Raw genomic sequence first — 27,357 nt, forward strand, 5'->3', positions numbered from 1 at the left:
CATTAAAAACCAGCGTCGCTGGTCCTGATCACTGGAGGGGCTGTCTTGTGACAGCTCACCAGCGATCAGCCTAACAATGTCCCAGTGATCCCACCATGTCGGATCGTTGGTGGAATCGCTAGGATATCGTTATGTGTAACGGGGGCCTTAATATAGCGATTCAGCCAGGAGGCCTATTTGCTAATCTAAATTGTTTGTGATAAAACTGCGTTGCAGTGAGGAATCAGAAGGCTAGATTTCCTCTTAAAAATCGTTAAGGCCCTTTCTCACATAGCGACATCGCTGAAGCGTCACCGATTTTGTGATGCAACAGCGATATCACTACATGTGACTCGCAGCGATGACCGGGCCCCCGCTGCGATCTTGCTGATCGTGCTCGAATGGCCTGGGCAATTTTTTCATCGCTGGAGTCCCGCTGGCCAGCTCGCATCGCAGTGTTTGACGCCAACGAGTGACCTCGTTGGCACCGCAGAACACATGGACGCAGGTGGGAGTCGTCTGAATAGCCGCTGTGTGCCAAGATACTAACAATCGCCGAGGTCGCTGTATAGATCGCTGGATCGCTGCTGCGTCGTTGAGTATATGTGTCTGTTTGACAACTCACTAGTGACCATTTAGCGACGCACCAGCGATCCTTACCAGGTCATATTGTTTTCGGGATTGCTGGTGCGTCGCTAACGGTACCCTTAGGCCTAATATAGAGATTCAGCCAAGAGGCCTTACTTGCTAATCCAAATCATTTGTAATAAAACAGTGAGGAATCAGGAGGCCCCATTTGCTTATCACAATCGTTATGCATAAAGGCCCCTTTACATTTAGCACCAGCGATCCCGATCAGCGATATGACCCGGTCAGGATCGCTGGTGCATCGCTAAATGATCGCTAGTGAGCTTCCACACAGGAAGATCTCACATCTCACAGGGATGTAGCAGCGATACAGCGGATGATACTTACCTTTCAGACACGGCGATCCTGACGTCCTCCGTCCACGTCCACGCGTCGCTTGTCGGCGCCAGCAGGAAGCCCAGCAGGAAGCGCCCGATGAGAAATGGAGCTGCGCGATCAGCGATGGACAGCGGGGGAGCCGGTCGGAGGTAAGTATCACACATAGCGATATCGCTAGCGATATCGCTGCTGCATCACCAAATCGGTGATGCTTTAGCGATATTGTTAGCGATATCGCTATGTGTAAAACCCCCTTTAGAGTGTTAATCAGGCACACTAAGAAAATAAATAGTGATTATTCATTTAGTGACAGATTACTGACAGATGTGGGCCTAAAGTTGTGAAACAGCAGGTTAAATGAGTGGGGAAAAAGAGAGGTTGTAGTGGAAGGCGGAATAGGCTTGGTATTCGACGTGTACATGGGTTAGGTGTTTATGTTAATGAAAGCTCAACTGAACAAACATTGTCTGGTCCTATCCAAAGACCACTGACAACATCTGTTACTGGATGGGCTACTCCACTCCCTTTCTTTGGCAGCCACAAAGCTATACACCTTGTAGATGAGGGCCAGAAAGAGCATGTGCTCCTGGAGATGGCAAGCGCTGTATCAAGTGACCTCTCCTCTTCCTCCACCTTAACATCACACACTGTACAATCCTCAGAGGTGGCACCCCAATCACCCTTGCTTTCCCCCGCGTCACAAATTTCCTAATGCCCCACTAACTGTGGAGAAGTATAGATGGGCCATTCTGCAGAGCTATTCACACAATCTAATACATGGGCATCAGACGTTTGCTACAAAGATTCACAGAATCCAAGGGAGGAAAGAATCTGCACCAATTGTATCTGGGGACAGACAAAGTAGGGTTAGAGCAGAATCCAGACCCTTTTAACCAGACGTTAACCCCTGGGGGTGGAGGTGATCATGATGAGACTCAGATACCAGAGGCTCACATGGACTGTACTGTGGTGTCAGGGCAAGAAGAGGAGGAGGGTGACTCTCAGGGTGAGGAGTGTGAGAACAGAGATTCCACTAGGTGTGAACCCAGAGACACGCAACTGAGTAGCTCAGCAGATGAGGTGGAGGAGGAGGATGACAATGAGGTTACATTGTGGATCGCCGCACAGACATGGAGTGATGCAACCGCTACAGACATTGCATCCTCAGCCACAACTGTGGGTTTAGCCAGCACCAGTTGCAAGTTAGCAGTTCACTGAGGCAGCAAGGGTTGCCTCGCTTGGGACATTTCTGAAACCACAAAGGATGACCCAACTCACGGTATTTGCCAAATTTACAAAAGAAGACTCAGTAGAGTCAAAAGTTGCAATAATTTGATTACTACATGCGTGATCAACATGCCTTAGTCTGGGAATCTCACTGTGCTAAAATACCTACTTGCGGGCTTCTCCAAACACGACCTGTTCCATCAACCACATCTGCTGCATTTTCCCAATCTGTCACCGTTTCAGGTGTTCACATACAGGTCTCCAGCAACAGAAACTCCACTTGTTTAACCCCTGCAGTTGGCTTGAGTAAGCGCCCATCACCTGTTATGGAAATGGACATGGCTGCTGTTTTTGTTTCACTGAGCACAAAACATTTTTCTCTGTCCACCATAACATCTCCCACTGCACCTCACTCACAGTCCAGCAGTTTGTCCTGTTCACCTTACTCCACCTCTTTCAGCACAACAGCCAGACCTCGGTCAATCAGTTGTGGTCACATAAAAGAATGTTTCCTCTTACACATGCCAAACCTCCTAAGAGCATGAATTCCACCATTTCAATCTGTTGGCAATGGAAATACTACCTTTCCGTCAAGTAGAGACAGACAGTTTCTGAAAGTTGATGGCCATCGTAGTCCCCTAGTGCCAGTTGCCCAGTCGCCATTACATCTCTAAAAGAGCTGTGCCTGCACTACATCAGCATGTCAAAGACAAGATCACCCATTCCCTGAAAAAATCTGTGTCTACCAGGGTGCATTTCACCACAGAGACCTGGAAGTGCAATCATGTGCCGGGGCATTACATCATGCTGACTGGGCACTGGGTGACTGTGGTGGCTGTGGGGGCAGGCGGTCAAGGGGTTACTCCACAAGTCTTGGAATTCCCATTGCTTGCAGGATAAACCTCTGTATCTAACACTTCCTCCACTGCTTCTGGCTCCACCACCTCCTCTAGGGCCTCCACCTGCACCCTCAAACCCTCCCTTAAGGAGACACGCATTCCAACAGTGCAGAGAGAATCCCCCCAACTCTGTACTTTGCAGGCAGGGCTCAACGCAATCAGGCAGTGTTTAAATTAGTATGTTTTTGAGATTACAGTCACACAGCTCAAGAGTTGTGTACAGCTGTTGATTGTTAATTTAGATTGTGAGCCCCATCAGGGACAGTGATGATAATGTGTGCAAACTGTAAAGCGCTGCAGAATATGTTAGCGCTATATAAAAATAAAGATTATTTTTATTATTATTATTATTATTATTACAGCTATCCAGGCCAAGTTAGAGCAATGTCTGTATCCATTGAGCTAGTGAACCTCACACACGTGCTTTGCATGGCTCACATCCTCAACCTGGTGGCATAGCAATTTCTCCACCACTATCCTGGCCAGGATGTGCTGTTGTGCTCAATTCCGATGAGCGCAGGATGGTGTAGGAGTGTCTTGAGCTTAACTTTCATCAAAGTGAACAAGTCATGGATCTCCAATAACTTTTGCACCCCAGTTGTAGACTGAGCATACTAGTCAGTGGTGTTGTTTTTAGTGTCATCCATTTATCTCATGTTATTGCAGTCTGTGCCACTTCTTTCGTGGCTTCTGTGCCTGCCTTTGCTTTTGCTGTTGATGTTACAAACATTTTTTTGAAATGTGGAGACTCCAAGTTGGGTCTCCATCTGGTGGGTTACCAGTAGTGGAAGGTGTGTTATAGGCATATTATACTGTTTCTACTCTGTGGAAATTGATCCCACGTTAGTGATGTGTGACAATATTTTTTTTGAAATGTGAAGTCTCCAAGTAGTGTCTCCATTTGGTGGGTTGCCTATAGTAGAAGGTGTGTCAGAGGCCTATTATACTGTTTCTATTCTGTGGAAACTGATGCCACCTTAGTGGTGTGTGACAAAAATGTTTTGAAATGGGGAGAATCCAAATTTGGTCTCCTTCATGTTTGTTGCCTGTAGAAATATTTCTCCCAGACAGACAGGCCTGCACTTATTTTCACTCAACTACCTGTGTTACTATCCTTACATTTTTGTACCAATAATACTCTATGAAAGTTTATACACCACTAATCTAATTAAGCATTCACTCTCTAAACTCAGTTTGTTTATTTAAATGTCTATTTATTATGTCATGTCTTTACTCTTTATGTGTATATGTGTTTCTTAAGATACTTTGTTATTCACTGCCTGATGATGAGACCTAACAAGTCTTGAAAGCTTGCTTTGTAACATCATTTTTTTTACTTTTGTTAGCCATTAAAAGGTATCATAACTACAGTATAATTATTTAGCTTTTCTCACTGAGAGAAATCTCATCTATAAAAACTGGAGCAAGTTCAGAAAAGAGCGACCAAAATGGTGACCGGTCTGCAAACCCTGTCTTATGAGGAAAGGTTGCAGGATTTGGGAATGTTTAGCTTGCAGAAGAGAAGACTGAGAGGAGACTTAATAGCTGTCTACAAATATCTCAAGGGCTGTCACATTGTAGAAGGATCATCTTTATTCTCATTTACACAAGGACAGTGTTAGGAACGGCGGAACGCACTAAATAAAAATAATAATAAAGTGTGTTCGCCGCTCAGGGTCCACCGTGCAGTAGGTGATATAACCACTGCTAAGTGGTGGCAGGATCAATATGGCGGTAATGCGCACAGTGTTAAACTTCAACCAGGTGTGCAGAGCAATCTCAGTTAAGTCACAGAGATGCAAAAGTAAGCGCAAATGCAAAGATTGAGCCTGTTGAGGTCACAGTACTCAGTATAAATACACACACAGTATCCGGTCACAGGAGTAGCCCAAGACAGCGGCACTACGTCCGTCTAGACCTACCGTGTGTGCGGCGTCGCAGCTGCGGATGCTAAGGAGAGCTGCTATTGCAGCGCGGCGTGGACACTGTCACTAAACGACAATGCTAAGACACAAGAGTAATGTCGGACGCTAGCAGCTGTTGATGTTGCAGCAGAGGAGCGCTGGCGCTGATTCTAACTCAGTCCCTGACCACATATGTAATATCAGAGGGAAGGGGTTTCATAATGAGTAATTCACTAGAATCATATATCCGTCCTCATACACACAGCAGCAAGTAAGTCTATACTAGCGCATGGCGCAGTGTGCCAGGGGTTAACGTGTCTGGGGCGGTCCGTGACCGCCCCTGACACATAGTGCCGGGTGTCAGCTGTGATAATCAGCTGACACCCAGCCACGATCAGCGGTGCTCACCATGTGAGCGCCGCTGATCGCTATGACATACTATCCCGTCCATGGGCATAGGGGCCCGGGTCCCATGGACGGGATAGTACGTCAGAATCAGAAAGGGGATAATGACAGAAAAACCCATATTGGTCACAGAAATAACATGAATCTGACAAAAGTAATAATAAATCAAAAATCTATGAAAATTAACAAATGATAGTCAGACATTACTTTTTAACCATGCTTCCACAGAATTAAAAAAATAAAACTCATGAAATAGGCCTGGACAGAAATGATGGTACTCCTGAAAATAATGTGACAAAAGGGACATGTTAAATCTAGGTGTGTCCACTAATTAGTATCACAGGTGTCTACAATCTTGGAATCAGTGTGTGGGCCTGTACAGAGGGCTACAGATACTCACTGTGCTGTTTGGTGACATGTGGTGTATCACACTCAACATGGACCAGAGGAAGCAAAGGAAAGAGTTTGCTCAGGAGATTAGAAAGAAAATTATAGACAAGCATGTTAAAGATAAAAGTTATAACACCATCTCCAAGCAGCTTGATGTTCCTGTAACTACAGTTGCACATATTATTCAGAAATTTAAGCTCCATGGGACTGTATCCAACCTCCCAGGACGTGGCTGCAGGAGGAACACTGATGACAAATCAAAGAGATGGATAATACGAATGGTAACAAAAGAGCCCAGAAAACCTTCTAAACAGATTAAAGGTGAACTTCAAGCTCAAGGTACATCAGTGTCAGATCACACCATCTGTCATTGTTTGAGCCAAAGTGGAATTCATAGGAGAATACCAAGGAGGACACCATTATTGGAAGAAAAAAAACCTTAAAAATGACAGATTGGAATTTGCCAAACTACATGTTGATAAGCCACAAAGCTTCTGGGAGAACGGCTTATGGACAGATGAGACAAAAATGGAACTTTTGGGCAAGGCACATCAGCTCTATGTTCACAGATGGAAAAATGAAATATATCAAGCAAAGAACACTGTCCCTACTGTAAAACATGGAGGAAGCTCTGTTATGTTCTGGGGCTGTTTTGCTGCATCTGGCACAGGGTGTCTAGAATCTGTGCAGGGTACTATGAAATCTCAAGACTATCAAGGGATTCTAGAGAGAAATGTGCTGCCCAGTGTCAGAAAGCTTGGTCTCAGTTGCAGGTCATGGGTCTTGCAACAGGATAATAACTCAAAACACACAGCTAAAACACCAAAGAATGGCTAAGAGGAAAACATTGGACTATTCTGAAGTGGCCTTCTATGAGACCTGATCTAAATCCTGTTAAGCATCTTTGGAAAGAGATGAAATATGTCGTCTGGAAAAGGCAAGCTTCAAACACAAGACAACTGGAGCGATTGCTCTTGAGGAGTGGGCCAAAATACCTGTTGAGAAGTGCAAAAGTCTTATTGACAGTTACAGGAATCGTTTGATTGCAGTAATTGCCTCAAAATGTTGTACAACAAAATATTAAGTTAAGGGTACCATCATTTCTGTCCAGGCCTATTTCATGAGTTTTATTGTTTTAAAATTCTGTGGAAGCATGGTTGAAAAATAATGTCTGACTTTCATTTGTTCATTTTCATAGATTTTTGATTTATTATTTATTACTTTTGTTACTTTTGTCAGATTCACATTATTTCTATCACCATTGTGGGTTTTTCTGTCATTAAATGAGGGGTACCAACAATTTTGACCATGTGTGTAAGGGCTGGGATTCTTTGCCTTTCCTTTTTTGCAATAATGAATGTTTGCAGGTAACAAAGATGCATGGAGGAGGTTCATTGCACATTTGGGACAGCATTTCAGTACATGGAATTAGGGATTGGTCAGAATTAATGGTGCCTACAATGCTAAAAGAGGCAGGAAGATACTCATCCATCATGCAATACCATCAGAGAGACGTCTCCAAATTCATTCTGCAACTGTATAATGACCCAAAAACATAAAATGTCATTAAGAACCATCTTCAGTGTAAAAAAGAACAAGGAGTCCGGGAAGTGATGATCTGGACCCACTGAGCCCTAATCACAACATCAGCAAGTCTATCTGAGATTACATGAAGAGACAGAAGGATTTGTGCAAGTTTGCATTCACAGAAGATCTGTGGTCATTTCTTCGACATGTTTGGAACAACCTCTCAGCTGATCCTCCAAAAACTTTGTGCAAGGGTACCTGGCAAAATTGATGCTTTCATGCTATTTTGAAGGCAAAAGTTTATTATTTGACAGATGATTAAATGACATGCTGCTATTCCATGTCCACAGCACCACGCTGTTACATACAAAATGTTCGAGATATGTCATCTTTCTAAGTCACTGCGCATTTACCACGTTTTTGAAAAATCACGGAAATAAAAAAAACACGTTGCAAAAGCATCGTGCATACATTGTGTTATATCTCTTCCCCAATGCTGATTCTATTTGTGGATAATATCTTTAACTTTAGATTTCCTCTTTTAAGTCCATGAAAGATGAAAAATAATATGGAGCCTTTTTTATTACAATATTAGGTCCTAAAACAATTAAACACCAAAATGGCTTATTTGTGAAGTTATAAAAAAACATTCAGTTCCCAAAGATAATGACTCATTTTATTTCCCAATGACACCATTAGCTAGTGTTAGCAATGCTGCTAAATTCCAAAAGTTATTATGCAGCTGCAGATGTAATTATCTCTGAGTTGTGCAGCAGTCGCTTATAAAATCTAAGTAATGATTTTTGAAGAGGTTACAGTACCACCCTGATTGGCAGCAAAGTGTCACTGAGGGGTCCATTAATTAAAAAATGTTGATAATAATCAATGTTCTTCTGTTCTAGAACACTGTTCACCTATTTTAGGCCATTTTATTTTTCCGAAGACAAGTAGGCAATAGATATACCTTACATGACGTAAACTAAATTCCTGGGAAAACCAATAATAAAAACTGGGTCTTTAATATGGACTTATTGGGAATTTCATTCAGGTTGAATATTTAGAATTAAGGGGTATTCGCAGCCCTTTCGTTCCTACTATGTAAAAATAACTAAATTAAATCCACGCTGCTTGAAAGATAGACATCCAAATGGATATTCAGATGAAAAAGCTTTATTCAACGCGTTTTGGAGTACTATGACTCCATCAGGAAACCACAAAAATATATACAAAAGTATATAAAGGTATATACTTTTGTGGTTTCCTGATGGAGTCATAGTACTCCGAAACGCGTTGAATAAAGCCACTTTTACATCTGAATATCCATTTGGACTTCAATCTTTCAAGCAGCGCAGAGTTACCCCTTTTTTTTACTCTGGCTGGTCACGAAGGGTATATACTTTTGTGATTTCCTGATGAAGGTGTCATAGTACTCCGAAACGTGTTGAATAAAACCTCGTTTTAATTTTTGCCACCTAATCTGAAAGCAGAATAATGTAGAGACAGAGAACCTGAGTCCCGCAATGTGTCACCTGATGGGCTGCATGTTGCAGTTTTAATAATATTTTAATAATATTACTACTTTAACAGCAGCAGATTATGATGAGTGCACTTGTAAACCTGCTGCCATGTAGTCACCCATATTCATAAGCTCTATATAACCCAACCCCCACCACTGATTGGCAGCTTACTTCTTATGCATGGTGTACGCAGAAAGTTGCCAATCAGTGGTGATTACACAGAGCTCATAATTCAGACAACTGATAGTTCTGTTGCAGATTAAACAGTGATTTTATCAAAATTACAGCAAGTAGCTCACCAGTGATCCATCACTGTCAGTAGTCATGTTGCTCTCAGACGCAGTAGCAAAAACAATGATGACAGGTTCCCTTTAAGAACATGAGTGCTGCTATGCAGATAAAAACTGGAATTGTATTGTTTCCATGTTGCTAATTCACATGTAAGAATTTAAGGCAATATCCTCAATGGCATTTACCACTGATACCATTGCAATGCAGGTGCAGGGGAGCAATACATTTTACTATTTGCATGCCAAATGGGGAAACTCAGAACAACATCCACAGCATAAACTGACTTGCGGTGGATTTCAAGCCAGCAGGACTTGTCAATTCACAGTGTGCATATACTCGTATTTTGCAGCTTGTGCATGAGATTTAAAATCTCAAACACTATGTTGACAGAGCAAAATGTAGAAGATTTTCTACAAACTAACTCTTATCAACTATTTTGTTGTGTTTTGGCTGCAGGGTAACTTTCCCTAAAGAAGCAATACGGCTTCAAGAAGTTGAACCAAAAACAATTTTATTGCCTGTCCATTGAAAGGTGAAAAATGTATGATGTCTGAGGTTTCTCTGCTTGGGACTATATGAGAATATGCATGCTGTGGATAGGTAGCACTTGGAGTTTGTATTATAACATCTTTAACTATTTCAGAAGATTTTCCGTTCTCTGAATCGTTCATTAAGAAAACATGGCATATGCTTTACCATCATATATAATAGTGGAAAAAAATTATCTACGTGCAAAGGGTAAATCAGTAACACAATGAGGAAGAAGTTGATCTAGGAAAGTTTCAGGAACAGTGTACCCCATAATCAACCAGTAATTGACAAACCGATCCACATTGGCAAATTTGCATACTAGGTATGCTTTGTTGCCTTTGCATAAAATAATGTATAAAAGTAAAATTGAATGGAGACAAAAGGTTGGTGAAATTGGGTTAACTACTAGAATCTGAAAGTTTTCAAGATGGCTAAAATTTCTTAAGGCAACTAGGTCTACACCTAGCTAAACATATTAAATCCATTTCACATGAACCCATCATGTACGATGAGACTAGTCAACAATCTAATGTTAATGGGGGCTCTCCCTCAACTTCAGATGTCAGGGTGACCAAGAACTGGATGGTTGGATTTCAACTGATGATCCTTTTCTTCTCAGAGAGATAATTTGTTAATGTGGAGTCGCAAGGGTCAGTGGGTGCTTTCATCCGCTGATCCTGCTGTCTTTAGAATTACCGCATGGCCCGGGATTCATCCCACTGAAGCATATACTTCTTCCCCGTGGGCAGAATACTACTCAGACAACACAGGGTGAGGTTATCACACTCCAGTAAGACTTTATTGGGTTGCCAACAGTTATAAGGATATATTACATTTTCAGCAAGGACACAAGATGGTGTAAATGACAATTTCACCTGAGTGCGGGCTCACTGAGAATTAGAACTTCTGCAACTTCTGGACATCCATGACCAACTACCCCAAACCAGCAGCACCCTGCTTTTGGCGGGCACCCACAGAGAGAAGGTAAGCAGGAAGCTTAGGAAGCTGAACAAGCCCAATTAAGTATGTGGCCAGGTAAACTGATTGACTCAGTCTGGGTTATCCAAACAAATTTATATGCTCAGTGTTTTGCAGTGGATCAGATCTGTATTCCACCCACTGGAACCATGGTTCCTAGGCTAACATCCTGTAGAATGACACCAAGGACAGGGTCCTTATATAATCCTCAGCTCTAAGTTGAGGGCATTGTTCCACAGGTTTGGAGGAGGCAGATATGCATGTTCCTTCATTGTTCAATTAGACTCATATTTGTCCTCCAAGTTGGGCAGACTAGAACTGTAAGGATTCTGGATGTTTCTTGGAGCCTGTTTTGCCCTTGTCCAAGATGGAGTGTGCTATTTAAGTCCTGGTCGGGAGATCCTCCTTGCCTGAGTATTTTGTTGCTGTTGGCTCCTGAGCTTCCTCCTGTTTCTTCTGGACTCCTTACTGCTACTACTGGCTACTCTGTGCTCTACCTCTCCACATTCTGCTGCCTTCAGTCTTCTTTGCTGCTCTTTGATCCTGACTGGGATTACCTATTGTCTGGACTTCTGTTGTGGAGCTACTCGCCTCTGGAACTGCTGGGGTCAGTAAGAAATTCTGACACCATTATTTCTTCCTGGACTGTGTCTGTTAGGTTGCAGTGCTGGGCTTGAGCTGGACTTTTCAGCCCTAAAGGTACATCTAGAGACGTTCTCCTGCTAAGAATCCACCTGTGTATTGCTGGATTCCCACGTTTAAGTGCTGGGTGCACTCCTCCGTCATATTGCTGCTGGACTGGTTTGTATTAACGGTCACGCCACGCTATTCAGTTTGTTGAACATTTCTATACTATGCTGTGCACTTCGCTACTATTGCAGGAAGATCTCTGTTAGTTTTGTTTCCACTTCTTACTTTGTTAAATACACTGGCTTGCCTCAGCCTTGGTCTCAGATTCGTTTTATCCCATGCAATCAGATTCCATAGTACCCACATAATTGTTACAAAAACATTGCAGGGGCTGATGCAATCTATAATCAGGAGGCATTACACAAATTAGCATGTAACAAGGGTCATCGGACAGTCTCACATGAAACAATATGAAAAAGGAAAAAAAAAACAGCTCACCCCTCTGGTAATCCAGGAGCTCAAGCACGGAAACCTGCAGTGCAGCAGGATTAATATCCAAAATGAATAGAAGAAATCCAGCTGCTAAGCTCGAAACGCATCTGTTCTATCCCACCTTCAGTGATGACAATATACTGATATGAATTTGGATTTTATATACTTTGTCCAGTAATGGAAATTTCTCCAGGAACGGGAAGCTGGATTTCTTCTATTCATTTTGCACATGTAAAAATGGCTAATGTCCCTTGATTAACTGAACAAAGGAATAGTATGTCCTGCATAATTAATCCCTTTACCCCCAAGGGTGGTTTGCATGTTAATGACCAGGCCAATTTTTTACAATTCTGACCACTGTCCCTTCATGAGGTAATAACTCTGGAACGCTTCCATGGATCCCAGCGATTTTGACACTGTTTTCTCGTGACATATTGTATTTCATGAAATTGGTAAAATTTCTTTGATATGACTTGCGTTTATTTGTGAAAAAAATGGAAATTTGGCAAAAATTTAGAAAATTTTGCAATTTTCCAACTTTGAATTTTAATGTCCTTTAATCACAGCGATATGTCACACAAAATACTTAATAAGTAACATTTCCCACATGTCTACTTTACATCAGAACAATTTTGGAACCCAAATTTTTTTGTTAGGAAGTTATAAGTGTGAAAATTTGACCAGCGATTTCTCATTTTTACAACACCATTTTTTTAGGGACCACATCACATTTGAAGTCACTTTGAGGGGTCTATATGATAGAAAACACCCAAAAGTGACACCATTCTAAAATCTGTACCCTTCAAGGTGCTCAAAAGAACATTCAAGTTTATTAACCCTTCAGATGCTTCACAGGAATTTTGGGAATGTTTTAAAAAAATGTACATTTAACTTTTTTTCACAAAAAATTTATTACAGATCCAATTTGTTTTATTTCACCAAGGGTAACAGGAGAAATTTGTCCTGAGTATGCTGATGCCCTATATATATATATATATATATATATGCAGGTTAACCACTGTTTAGGTGCATGGCAGAGCTTGGAAGGGAATTAGCGCCGTTTGACTTTTCAAAGCAAAATTGGCTGGAATTGAGATTGGATGTCATGTCACTTTTGGAGAGGCCCTGATGTGCCCAAACAGTGGAAGCCCCACAAGTGACACCATCTTGGAAAGAAGGCCCCCTAAGGAACTAATTTAGATGTGTGGTGAGCACTTTGAACTCCCAAGTGCTTCACAGAAGTTTATAATGTGGAGCCGTAAAAATAAAAAATGATATTTTTTTCACAAAAATGATATTTTTTCCCCCATTTTTTTATTTTCCTGAGGGTAACAGGAGAAATTGGACTCCAAAAGTTGTTGTTTAATTTGTGCTGAGTATACTGATACTCCATATGTTGGGGTAAACCACTGTTTGGGTGCATGGCAGAGCTCGGAAGGGAAGGAGCGCCGTTTGACTTTTCAATGCAAAATTGGCTGGAATTGAGATCAGAGGTCATGTTGCATTTGGAGAGCCCCTGATATGCCTAAACAGTGGAAACCCCCCAATTCTAATTCCAACCCTAACCCCAACACACCCCTAACCCTAATCCCACCCCTAACCCCAACCGTAATCCTAACTTTAGCCCCAAGCCTAACCCTAACTTTAGCCCAACCCTAACCCTAATGTCAAAATGGAAATAAATTCATTTTTTTATTTTATTGTTTTTACCTAAATAAGGGGTTCATAAAGGGGGTTTAATTTACTTTTTATAGCGGGATTTTATGTTTGGCAGCTGTCACACACTAAAAGACGCTTTTTATTGCAAAAAATAGTTTTTGCATCACCACATTTTGAGAGCTATAATTTTTCCATATTTTGGCCCACAGTCATGTGAGGTCTTGTTTTTTATTAAAAATGTGTCTGCGCTGAAATATCCGCACTATTTCTTCCTACACTTTTAGAGACCAGACCCAATATGCACTTCCTCAGTGAAGTCGATAGGTAAATTGCCAAAAAATATATTGTGTATGCGGAGACTTTTCAAAAAAAGAGGGAAAAATAAAAATAAAAGAGTAAAAAAAGTTAAAGATATTAAAAATACCTTATGATTAGATTTTAAGGGAACACTGAGTAAGGTTGCAAAGTTGAAAATTTACCTCAAAATAAATCACATGAAGAGGGAAGACCTATAGCCGTTGTCTTATAGATGGACAGAATTAGAGCTCCGTCACCTGGGTCTTTTAATAAAAAACAACCGTTCTTGCGTGCAGTGCTGTATTAGTCTTAAAAGTAGAAACAAAGTAGAACACTACCATCAAATAGTTATTAGAGTACTGTCCCGGCCGGTGACAGTCTCATACATTACTCACTGCTCCCTCGGTGCACTGGCGGTCTTTACAGTGTGGTTCACAGCGTTGTCCACAGCGTTATGCTGCTGGCTCCAAGGTAGCTGCAGTACCTTCGTGACGTCAACAGTCACGTGGGTGGACACGTGATGGGAATCTGAGGACGGCTGCGTACTTCCTGAAGCTCTGCCCACTTCCACACTTCTTCCGTTAAGGTCCGCCTACTTCTGCATGCTTCCTGCATACCTATCTTTAACATTGGGTACGCAGGACATGCGGATGTATGTGGATGCATCGTTTTGACGCACCAGCCGACCACACGGGAAAGCAACAAGTTGCGCTCCTGTGCGGTTGGTGGGCGCGTCAAAACGATGCATCCGCATACATCCGCATGTCCTGCGTACCCAATGTTAAAGATAGGTACGCAGGACACATGCAGAAGTAGCTAAACCTAAACGGCAGGAGTGGAAGAAGTGTGGAAGTGGGCAGAGCTTCAGGGAGGAAGTACGCAGCCGTCCACAGATTCCCGGTACGCAAGTGTGAACTTAGCCTAAAGGATGAGTTTTGAGTGTAGATACATCGAGCCAAGGGATAGTTACTAATGTGGCGTTTGTTAAGCTCTGTTCAAGTCCAACCTATGCTTTCCCAGACCCATTCCTGCAACAGTCCAGGACTCTGGAAAGGTAAGAAGCAATATAATATGATCAAAAATCTTGTAGCTCTATGCCTCCTGAGGTTTGTGGACGGTAAAATGTAGCCCTACCTATATATGGAAGTTTCCCAGTCCAAATTAACTTAGTCTGGACTGCGGCTAGACTTCTAAACAAGGACGAGGGAATGCTGATCAGCAGTGCCTGAATGACATATAAGATACGAGGAATGATATTCATTTTGAAGATTGCACTTCTTCCATACTATGTAAAAACATTCCTCGTCCTTCTCAAGCAGTCTCTTTGTACTAATTTAAGTAGTCTAGGAAAAATAAAAGAGTACATCTATTTAACATCCTTTGGTAGGAATATCCCTAAATATTTTATAGCTGTTTTAGCTCATTTAATACTAAAGGCTGTCATCAAGGGCATCAGGACAGAGTGTGGAATATTGATGTTCAAGGCTTCAGATTTAAAAAAAAGTTAATTTTGAAGTTTGAGAGGCTAATGTATATGCTGCATTAGGTCATTAAATTGAATAAGGAAATAGTCAGTTTATTAATGAAAAAAAGCAGATCATCTGCATATTATCTTGTACAGAGAGCCACAAATGCAGGGACCCACTATGCTGTTGTTAGCGGGGATTCTCCTTAGGAAGGGTTCCAATGTGAGTATGAAGATCAGCGGGGACAGCGGGTTGTTAGTGGTCTTAAGCATGGATACCTAAGCTACTGAAATGGAGTAAGCAACTATACTATATTTCTAATTGAAGGTATCTTCTAACATTATTATTATTACACCTACTACATATTGGGATGGCATCTTTGAGATGGGAATTCACCTTTAATGGCAACTCCAGTTGATGCTTTGGTAATACTGTGCCAAATGACAGGCAGGTTATTTGCACCAAAAAGTTCAAGCTAAAATGAATTTGACTTAAAGGTTTTGTATGTGTTTTCAACTATGCAAGCTTATATCTGGTAACCAGCTCTTTCAATCTCTGCTCTGAATCAACTCCTGTGTGTCTCCACTCCATTCAATGTCAGCAAGCAGTTAATCCTGAATGCTATATATGTGTTTTCAACTATGCAAGCTTATATCTGGTATATAGTTAGTTCAACTTACCCTGTTTGTCCCCTTATGTTGTGAGGTCAAGAAACTTTTCAAAGTGCTTTATGATCCATGTAGTGCTGGACATTTGTTTATCTGACCACAACATTTATTGGGTCCTGCTGTCTCAATTTAGTTTGATTGATTAATGAGAAGAGAGAGAGCAAAAAAAAAATAAAAAAAGGAGATCTAAGCCATCGCCTCCTATATATTCAGACATAGCTTGGGGAAGGCATTTATGCAGGGGGCATTTATGCACATTTAATCAAAGTATGAGGCAGTTACATGGCAGTTAGACAGGGCAGGAGACAGGTAAGACGTTTATATACATCTACTCCCTGTACATTTGGATTACCATATGCATTTGTATAATTTATATCCTGGCCGCTGCATTCACACACATCCACCGCCCTGGCATTAACTCTCTACACTCCATCCATATTGGCCCATCACTCCTTTCCTCTCCTATGTATAGCACTCATGCTCTTTTCACATTGCTAAATTGCACAGATCCATTCAGTCCCACCATTCAACATCAGAGACGCTCTCACAAATCACTTAACCATCTGCTCACTCTTTCTATCCTCATTCTCCTAGTCGCAGGAGACTTTTCTCCCAACCCTGGTCCCCCGTGTTATAGAAAGTCAAACCCCCCAACTGCTACACTCAGAAACCCCTCTAATCTTATTAATATTCCCTGCATGCCATCTGTCTCTCTTAATTGTGCCCTTTGGAATTCTCGCTCAGTGTGTAACAAACTCTCCTTCATTCATGACTTTTTCCTTTCTAATTCTCCTAACCTTCTGGCTCTTACTGAAACCTGGATCCAGCAGTCACACACTACTGCTGCTCTTTCATATGGTGGACTACACTTCTCTCATACCCCAAGATCAGACAGTAGAGCAGGTGGAGGCTTTGGTCTGCTCCTATCACCAAAATGTACCTTTCAGGTTATCCCTCAACTACCCTCACTTGTCATCCCTTCTTTTGAGGTCCATGCCATCAGACTCTACACCCCCTTCTCCATGCGAGTGGCGGTGTATCGTCCTCCTGGCCACTCCCATCAGTTCCTGGATCATTTTGCCACTTGGCTTCCACATTTTCTCTCCTGTGACATCCCTACCCTCATAATGGGCGATTTCAACATCCCCATTGCTCTTCCCTTCTCCCCATCTGCTACTCACCTTTTATCTCTGACCTCCTCGTTTAGCCTTTCGCAGCTTACTAATACTCCAACGCATGAAGATGGAAACTCCCTCGACTTGGATTTTTGCTATTAGCATGCTGCAGAAAATCCACACGACATCCACAATATGTGCATTTACCCTTTTGATCAAATTTTCTAACATTTTGATGACAGCGCAATGTTTTGCATTCCGTGAATTTTAATTTCTTGTATGAGCAAACCTAATATTTCATTAGTATCTAGTCCCATTTTGTTTCATATTTAAAGTCTTATTTATAGTCTTACAGATAGCTTCCCTTTGTGTATTGTGGCAAATTGCACTGCCTTCATGATGTGTGACCTTATTCTTGATGAAACGTCCTTTTCTTCAGTAATTTCCGATAGGTTACACCACAGTATACATTTTTTTATTCACTGAGTCTGTTCTTTTCTCTCTACAGGGCAGTAAGTCCGGAACTGAAGTCATATGCACTGGGTGTTCTGTTTCTTCTTCTGCGTTTGATCGGTAAGTCTCATGATGTAAAGCTCCCTTATCTGTTCTGTGTTCTAGCCAATTGTAGCAGTATTTGAAGTGTTAGACCTGTTCACATAGAACCAAATACACGTACCCTGCTGAATCCCTTATATTAAAACTTATTGGAAACAAAAATAATAGCCTTCCACTATGAAGCCAGTGAGATTTTTGTGGACTTCATAGTTTTCATCGGTACTGTACTATGAGATCGCCCCATGGTAATCACAGTATGTTGGACCATAAGTCTTCTGCACTGTCAGTTCACAGTTGCAAAGCATTTTCTGAAGTTATAGCACAGCAAGCTGTTTGATACTTTTTTGTTAAAATTTATTTAAACTCACTAAAATCCTGCAATGCCTTTAGCCATCTGTACTAGAACATTTATGAAGTGATAAAACTCATCAACTTTATGAAAATGTATGTCCCTGAATGCTGGAAAGAATAGTACATTGGCCATTCAAATAAAGCTAAAATACATAGATCCCTGTGTACATGTTCCTGGTCCACAGTCAGGGGAATATTTTATATTTTTAATGCATTTTTAACTTTAGATATCTTCATGTGCTCTATTTTTTCATTAAGAGCTTCTAAAATTTGGATCCCCACTGCCAGAGTACCCTTACTCAAATTAATATTAAAGAAAAAAATATATAGTATGATATTCCTACCAAAATTTGTTGCCTTCTTTGCTAGCCACCATGCCAAGCATCTTGAGACTGGTTGATATCAACTTATGAACCCTACTGAAAATGTAATAGACCTTGCCTATTGTCTTCTGGGGAATTTATCACCATTGCTTCTAGGTATTGCCATTGGGTCATGATTTGCAATATTCATTAGCAAGAACATTAATGCCAATTTTTGAGGCATTAACAATAGTAACATCACCTACGGTAAGCAATACCAAGGAAAACCTAACTTGTTGGAGGTACTTCAGGGTTTGAGTTGAGAGACATTTATCTGCGCTTTTCATACTTGATAGGAGAGAAAAACCCTTTGGATTGGGTTATGGATAAATAGTCCAATAAAACCTCTACCTGTCTCCAGTTTGTAACAAAACCCACAGGCTCAACAGCTAGAGGGAACAATAAATAGTATTACCAGTTTCATCCCGAAGCGATAAAACAACGACCAGATTTTCATACATTTTATAAACAAATTCATCCATATTTTTGTAAAATCACCTGACATAACATTTAAGGTAAACACTTCATTGACATTTTTATCACTTAAAGAGGTCCATTACTCAGACAACCCCTTTTCAATCACCATATTTTCCCCTAAAACAGTAACACCTCTCCCGGGGCTTGTGTGACATTGTTATGTCATGTGATTCCAGCAGCCTGTTTAATCTTCCCTCCTTCAGACAAACTAGACATCCAGAGGAAGTGAGAGAGCAGCCGTAATGTCATGGGAGCCTAGGTGTGAGTATAGGTATTATTAGGTGGGAAACATGGTGATTGAGAAAGGGTTGTCCAAGTAGTAGACAACCCATTTAATTTTAAATACATTGTACTCTTATACAGAGACTAAATTATAAAAATGCTTAACTATTTAAGTAATTATGGATCCCAATTTATTTATTTGGGGTACACTTAAAAAAATGTACATATACTGTATCTATATAAACAAAAATGTAAATGTCCGTTTGTTTAAAATCTTAAATCTCCGAAAGTTCTTCACCGATTGCTTTGAAATTTTGACACAATGTCGCATTCGAATGCAAGCCTGTTTTTATATACCTATGATATAGATGGCACACCTGTGACAGGTAAAAGCATGCTTTTTTGAACAGCGCCATCTGTTGGAAGTAAAAGCAACAGCATTGTTTATGTTGAGTAGTGTCAACATAAAGAATGAAATAGTGACTGTTTATTGTTTAGTTAGTTATTGTTTACGTAGAAGGTGTCATCCACTTCCTTATACTTCCAATACTTAACCCCTTCACGACCCATGACGCCTACGTAGGCATCATGAAAAGTCGTGCCCAAACGACCTATGACGCCTACGTAGGCGTCATGCTATAAATAGCCCCCCTGCGGGTCGGGTGACCGGGGTCACTGAAAGGTCACCCGACCCGCACACAGAGGACACTCTACAGTTAATCCCTGGGGGCGTGGCTTAGCCCCCACGTGCCTACGATCGCTCTGATTGGCTGTTAAAAGTGAAACAGCCAATCAGAGCGATTTGTAATATTTCACCAATGAAATTTGGTGAAATATTACAATCCAGCCATGGCCGATGCTGCAATAGCATCGGACAAGGCTGGACACCGACACCCGACCCCCCCACACACTGACTGGCGGGGCCGATCGGCCCCCGCCACCGATGGACGGCGGCGATCGGTCGCTGCCGTCATCATCTGCTCCCCCTCCCCTTCCTATCGCTCCCTCCCACCTTCCGATCCCCCGGGACCTCCGATCGTGCTCCCGGTGTCCCGCCGTGGCTCCCGGCGTCCGGATCATGGGCGCCGCCATCTTGCAAAATGGCGAGCGCATGCGCAGTGCGCCTGCCATTGTCCAAGATGGCGGCGCCCATGAATTTGCCGGTTGCCCGTTCATTTTTCATTTTGATCACTGTGATACACTCTCACAGTGATCAAAATGAAAAAAAAGTTAATACACCCCCCTTTTATCACCCCCATAGCCATGCACAAACAATAAAATAAAAAAATATTTTTTTTTTCCATTTAGGGTTCGAACTAGGGTTACGGTTGGAATTAGGGTTACCGATAGGGTTAGGGTTAGAAATAGGGTTAGGGCTAGAATTAGGGTTAGGGTTGCAATTAGGGTTAGGGTTAAAATTAGAGTTAGGGTTAAAATTAGGGTTAGGGTTGGAATTAGGGTTAGGGCTAGAATTAGGGTTAGGGTTGGAATTAGGGTTAGGGTTGGAATTAGGGTTAGGGCTGGAATTAGGGTTAGTGGTGGGTTGGGATTAGGGTTAGGCTTGTAGTTAGGGTTAGAGTTGGGATTAGGGTTAGGGGTGTGTTGGCGTTAGGGTTGTGGTTAGGGTTATTATTAGGGTTGGGTTAGGGGTGTGTTGGGGTTAGAGTTGGAGTTAGAATTGAGGGGTTTCCACTGTTTAGGCACATCACGGGGTCTCCGAACGTGACATGGCACCACGATTTATTCCAGCCAATTTTGCGTTCAAAATGTCAAACAGCACTCTCTCCATTCCGAGCCACGACGTGTGCCCAAACAGTGGTTTACCCCCACATATGGGGTATCAGCGTACTCAGGAAAAATTGCACAACAACTTTGGGAGTCTAATTTCTTTTGTTACCCTTGGAAAAAAAAAATGGGGGCTAAAAAAAAGATTTTTGTGAAAAAAAATTATTTTTTTTGCTTTCACGGCTCTAAGTTATAAACTTCGGTGAAGCACTTGGGGGTTCAAAGTGCTCATCACACATCTAGAAAAGTTCCTTGGGGGGGTCTAGTTTCCAAAATGGGGTCACTTGTGGGGGGTTTCCACTGTTTAGGCACATCAGGGGCTCTGCAAACGTAACATGACACCCGCAGACCATTCCATCAAGTCGGTATTTCAAAATGTCACTACTTCCCTTCCGAGCCCCGATGTGTGCCCAAACAGTGGTCCCCCCCCACCTATGGGGTACCAGCGTACTCAGGACAAACTGGATAACAACTTTTGGGGTCGAATTTATCCTGTTAACCTTGTGAAAACAAAAAATTGCAGGCTAAAAAATCATTTTTTGAGGAAAAAAAAGATTTTTTATTTTCACGGTTCTGCGTTATAAACTTCTGTGAAGCACTTGGGGGTTCAAAGTGCTCACCACATATCTAGATAAGTTCCTTGGGTGGTCTAGTTTCCAAAATGGGATCACTTGTGGGGGGTTTCCACTGTTTAGCCACATCAGGGGCTCTGCAAACGTAACATGAAGCCGGCAGACCATTCCATCAAGTCGGTATTTCAAAACATCACTACTTCCCTTCCGAACCCCGACGTGTGCCCAAACAGTGGTCCCTCCCCACATATTGGGTACCAGCGTACTCAGGACAAACTGGACAACTACTTTTGGGGTCCAATTTCTCCTGTTACCATTGTGAAAATAAAAAGTTGCGGGCTAAAAAATCATTTTTTGAGGAAAAATTTTTTTTTTTTTATTTTCACGGTTCTGCGTTATAAACTTCTGTGAAGCACTTGGGGGTTCAAAGTGCTCACCACACATCTATATAAGTTCCTTGGGTGGTCTAGTTTCCAAAATGGGGTCACTTGTGGGGGGTTTCCACTGTTTAGGCACATCAGAGGCTCTGCAAACGTAACATGGCGCCCGCAGACCATTCCATTAAGTCGGTATTTCAAAACGTCACTACTTCCCTTCCGAGCCCCGACGTGTGCCCAAACAGTGGTCCCTCCCCACATATTGTGTACCAGCGTACTCAGGACAAACTGGACAACAACTTTTGGGGTCCAATTTCTCCTGTTACTATTGTGAAAATAAAAAATAGTGGGCTAAAAAAATCATTTTTTGAGGAAAAAAAAATATTTTTATTTTCACAGCTCTGCGTTATACACTTCTGTAAAGCACCTGGGGGTTCAAAGTGCTCACTATGCATCTAGATAACTTCCTTAGGGGGTCTAGTTTACAAAATGTGGTGATATGTGGGGGAGCTCCAAAGTGTAGGCAGACAGGGCCTCTCCAAACACGACATGGTGTCCGCTAACGATTGGAGCTAATTTTCCATTCAAAAAGTCAAATGGCGCTCCTTCCCTTCTGAGCCCTGCCGTGTGCCCAAACAGTGATTCCCCACCACATATGGGGTGCCAGCGTACTCAGGACAAACTGAACAGCAACTTTAGGGGTCCAATTTATCCTGTTACCCTTGTGAAAATAAAAAATAGCGGGCTAAAAAATCATTTTTGAGGAAAAAAAATGATTTTTTATTTTCATGGCTCTGCGTTTATAAACTTCTGTGAAGCACTTGGGGGTTCAAAGTGCTCACTACACATCTAGATAAGCTCCTTGGGGGGTCTAGTTTCCAAAATGTGTTCACTTGTGGGGGGTTTCTACTGTTTAGGCACATCAGGGGCTCTGCAAACGCAACATGATGCCCGCAGAACATCCCATCAGTCTGCATTCCAAAATCGCGCTCCTTCCCTTCTGAGCTCTCCCATGCGCCCAAATAGTGGTTTCCCCTGACATATGGGGTATCGGTGTACTCAGGACAAATTACACAACAACTTTTGTGGTCCAATTTCTCGTGTTAGCCTTGTGAAAATAAAAAATAGCGGGCAAAAAAAATCATTTTTGAGGAAAAAATTTTTTTTTTTTTATTTTCACTGCTCTGCATCATAAACTTCTGTGAAGCACTTGGGGGTTCAAAGTCCTCACCACACATCTAGATAAGTTCCTTTGGTGGTCTAGTTTCCAAAATGGGGTCACTTGTGGGGGAGCTCCAATGTTTAGGCACACAGGGGCTTTCCAAACACGACATGGTGTCCACTAACGATTGGAGCTAATTTTCCATTCAAAAAGTCAAATGGTGCTCCTTCCCTTCGGTACCCTGCCGTGTGCCCAAACAGTGGTTTATGACCACATATGAGGTATCGGCGCACTCAGGAGAAATTGCCCAACAAATTTTAGGATCCATTTTATCCCATTGCCCATGTGAAAATGAAAAAACTGAGGCTAAAAGAAAATTTTTGTGAAAAAAAAAGTCCTTTTTTTTTACGGATCAATTTGTGAAGCACCTGGCGGTTCAAAGTGCTCACTATGCATCTAAATAAGTTCCTTGGAGGGTCTAGTTTCCAAAATGGGGTCACTTGTGGGGGAGCTCCAATGTTTAGGCGCACATGGACTCTCCAAACGCGACATGGCAACAGCTAAATATTCCAGCATATTTTCCATTCAAAAAGTCAAATGGCTCTCCTTCCCTTCTGAGCCCTGCCGTGCGCCCAAACAGTGGTTTATGACCACATATGAGGTATCAGTGTACTCAGGAGAAATTGCCCAACAAATTTTAGGATCCATTTTATCCTGTTGCCCATGTGAAAATGAAAAAATTGATGCTAAAAGAAAATTTTTATTGGAAAAATTAAAATGTTCATTTTTTCCTTCCACATTGCTTTAGTTGCTGTGAAGCACCTGAAGGGTTAATAATCTTCTTGAATGTAGTTTTGAGTAGCTTGAGGGGTGCAGTTTTTAGAATGGTGTCACTTTTGGGTATTTTCTGCCATATAGACCCCTCAAAGTGACTTCAAATGTGAGGTGGTCCCTAAAAAAAATGGTTTTGTAAATTTTGTTGTAAAAATGAGAAATCGCCTGTCAACTTTTAACCCTTATAACTTCCCAACAAAAAAAAATTTTGTTTCCAAAATTGTGCTGATGTAAAGTAGACATGTGGGAAATGTTATTTATTAACTATTTTGTGTTACATAACTCTCTGGTTTAATGGAATAAAAATTAAAAATGTGAAAATTGCAAAATTTTCAAATTTTTCACCAAATTTCTGTTTTTTTCACAAATAAATGCAAACATTATTGACCTAAGTTTACCACTAACATGAAGCCAAATATGTCACGAAAAAACAATCTCAGAATCGCTAGGATCCGTTGAAGCGTTCCTGAGTTATTACCTCATAAAGGGACACTGGTCAATATTGCCAAAAATGGCCAGGTCATTAAGGTCAAAATAGGCTGGGTCATGAAGGGGTTAACCGAGAAAAAAATACCAGATTTTTTGAATGCCAAAACAAAATTCATGACCGAAGGGGTTAAATTGAATTTTCATAGATTTCTACTTATTTTCATTTCAATTTAGTTATTTTGTGCGACCTTAGCTCTTGCGTCGTCCGGAATAGCTGCAACATTTCTACCAGGTGGAAGAACTACTCATTCTTCTTTGAAATTGCCATTGAACATACAATTCATTGAAACTCCCACTTGCAACATTTCCAAAGCATTCGGCATGGGAAAAGTATTGCACAAATGCAAATTGTTTGGGATGAATGCACAACGACACACACAATAAAATCACTCGAGGATCTTGATCAATCATTGCAAAATTTGCTCAGAAACATCAGACCATCTGGGAAAGCAATAATACTGCTTGCAGGAGATTTCTGACAAACGTTACCTGTAATTCCTCAATCGACACCAGCGGACAAAATAAATGCTTGACTGAAATACTCTACTTTGTGGCAACATGTAAAGACGTTAAAATGTACTACAAATATGAGTGTCCGACTGCAAAATGATTGATCAGCTGAGATATTCTCGCATCAACTGGGAACGGAAAGGTGCCGTTTGATCTGACCTCAGGACAAATTTCATTGGCTCATAACTTCTGCAATTTAGTGGCATCCGAAGAAGAATTGATTGAAAAAGTATCTCCCAATATTTAACCCCTTAACTCCTGGCCTTTTTTTCACTTTTGCATTTTCGTTTTTCCCTCCCCTTCTTCTCAGAGCCATAACTTTTTTATTTTTCCATCAATACGGCCATGTGAGGGCTTATTTTTTTGCGGGATGAGTTGTACCTTTGAATGACATCATTGTTTTTTCTATGTTGTGTACTAGAAAGCAGGAAAAAAATTCTAAGTGCAGTGAAATTATAAAAAAAAGTGCAATCCCACACTTGCTTTTTGTTTTGCTTTTTTACTAGGTTCACTAAATGCTAAAACTGAGCTGCCATTATGATTCTCCAGGTCATTATGAGTTCATAGACAACAAACATGTCTAGGTTCTTTTTTATCTAAGTGGAGAAAAAAAATTCCCAACTTTGTTAAAAAAATGTGCCATTTTCCGATACCTGTAGCGTCTCCATTTTTCATGATCTCGGGTTGGGTGAGGGCTTATTTTTTGCATGTCATGCTGTCGTTTTTAATTATACCATTTTGGTGCAGATACGATCTTTTGATCGCCCATTATTACATTTTAATGCAATGTCGTGGCGACTAAAGAAACGTAATTCTGGCATTTTGACTTTTTTTCTCACTACGCCATTCAGTGATCAGGTTAATCCTCTTTTGTTGATAGATCGGGTAATTCTGAATGTGATGATACCAAATATGTGTATGTTTGATTTTATTTTTATTGTTTTATTTTGAATGGGTCAAAAGTTCAAAAGGGGTGATTTGAACTTTTATATTTTTTATTTTTTTATATTTTTAAAAGCTTTTTTACTTTTGGCATGCTTCAATAGTCTCCATGGGAGACTAGAAGCTGCCACAAACCGATCAGCCCTTCTACAGAGAGGCGATGATCAGATCGCCTCTATGTAGCAGATTTACTTACTTACTATGAGCACCGACCACTAGGTGGTGCTCACAACAAGCCAACACTGACAGCCATAAAGATCTCTAGGAGACCTCCGGTTGTCATGACAACACACCATTGACCTACGATCATGTGAAGCGGGTTACTGGTGTGCGTATTTCCAGTGCAATTGCTGGAAGCGCTTGTTAAATGCCGCTGTCAGAGTTTGACAGTGGCATTTAACTGGTTAATAGCCACGGGTGGATCACGATTCCACTCTCGGCTATTGCGGGCTCATGTGAGCTGTTCAAAACAGATGACATTTCCTGGGAAAGATGTGGGCTCACCACCAGAGCCCACATCAAAGGTAGGTAGTCCGACATTGGCGTAAATGTACTCCCTATGTCAGAAAGGGGTTAAACCAATTATAAGAATTACGATTGGCTGAGTGAACGAGCTATTCTTATGGCCAAGAACAAAGATGTGTACGAACATAACAATATTATTCAGTCCAACATTCATAGCGAGCCAGTCACATGCAAGTTCGTCAACACTGTTGTAGAAGCAGATGAAGTGATTAATTATCCAACAGAATTTTTGAATGCACTCGATCTGCCAGTAATGCCACCGCATGTACTGCAATTGAAAATCGGAATGCCAATTATCATGTTTCAAAATATCAACCTGCCAAAGCTTTGCAAGGCATGCAGCTTACAGTAAAAAAAAATTAAGGAGCAACATTGTAGAAGCAACAGTCTTAACAGGACCTTTCAAAGGTGAAGATGTCCTTATTCCTTGCATTCCTATGATTCCAACGGATATGCCATTTCAATTTAAGAGATTGCATTTCCCAATTCAATTGGCGCTTGCAATCACCATAAATATTTAGAATTATGCGGATTAGATCCAGAAACGGATTGCTTTTCATATGGACAATTATACGTTGCGTGTTCTAGAGTCGGCAAGCCAGACAATCTCTAGATCTACACAGACAATGGAACAACAAAAAATATTTTATACCCACAAGCATTTTAAAAGTAAACATATTAGAAACATGCATTTCCTCTTTTCTTTTTTTCCAATTAACCAGACTGAACCACAGCAACGCGTGGCCAGGTACAGCTAGTATGTATGTATATGTGCAGTGAAGGAAATCATTATTTGATCCCTTGCTGATTTTGGAAGTTTGCCCACTGACAAAGACATGAACAGTCTATAATTTTTAGGGTAGGTCAATTTTAACATTGAGAGATAGAATATCAAAAATAAAATCCAGAAAATCACATTGCATGAAATAGATAAATTTATTTGCATTTTGCAGTGAGAAATAAATATAATGTAGATATACTACATATTTTTAGACATTACTGAATCACTAGTCAAATGTTTTAAAGAACCTTTAAAATATTTATCTTAAAATGATGAAACATGTTGTACTACTACTGATTATTTAATAATATTTCTTGAAATATATAATCTTGAATAGTTATTTTTTTTTATCCCACTTCAGGGGAGGTATACAATCCTCCTGTAGTAAATTCCATCTGCTGCTTTATTCAGACAGACAGAATTTTGTTATTCCAAGACCTTTTCCTACTACAAGCAATATATCTAAATTTGA

At 41.1% G+C, this 27,357-nt stretch overlaps 1 protein-coding gene across 1 annotated transcript in view; it reads left to right on the forward strand.

Moving 5' to 3' along the window:
* Positions 1–27,357, forward strand: part of SLCO3A1 (solute carrier organic anion transporter family member 3A1) — a 680,913-nt gene that overhangs the window by 574,024 nt on the left and 79,532 nt on the right. The window contains exon 9 of the mRNA XM_073568740.1: positions 17,450–17,514. Within this exon, the coding sequence (XP_073424841.1) occupies positions 17,450–17,514 (65 nt within the window). The remainder of the gene's footprint in view (positions 1–17,449; positions 17,515–27,357) is intronic.

Source organism: Dendrobates tinctorius, unplaced genomic scaffold, assembly GCF_039654945.1.
Source record: "Dendrobates tinctorius isolate UK_male_01 unplaced genomic scaffold, ASM3965494v1 ptg000022l, whole genome shotgun sequence".
In the NCBI taxonomy this organism is placed as follows: Eukaryota; Metazoa; Chordata; class Amphibia; order Anura; family Dendrobatidae; genus Dendrobates; species Dendrobates tinctorius.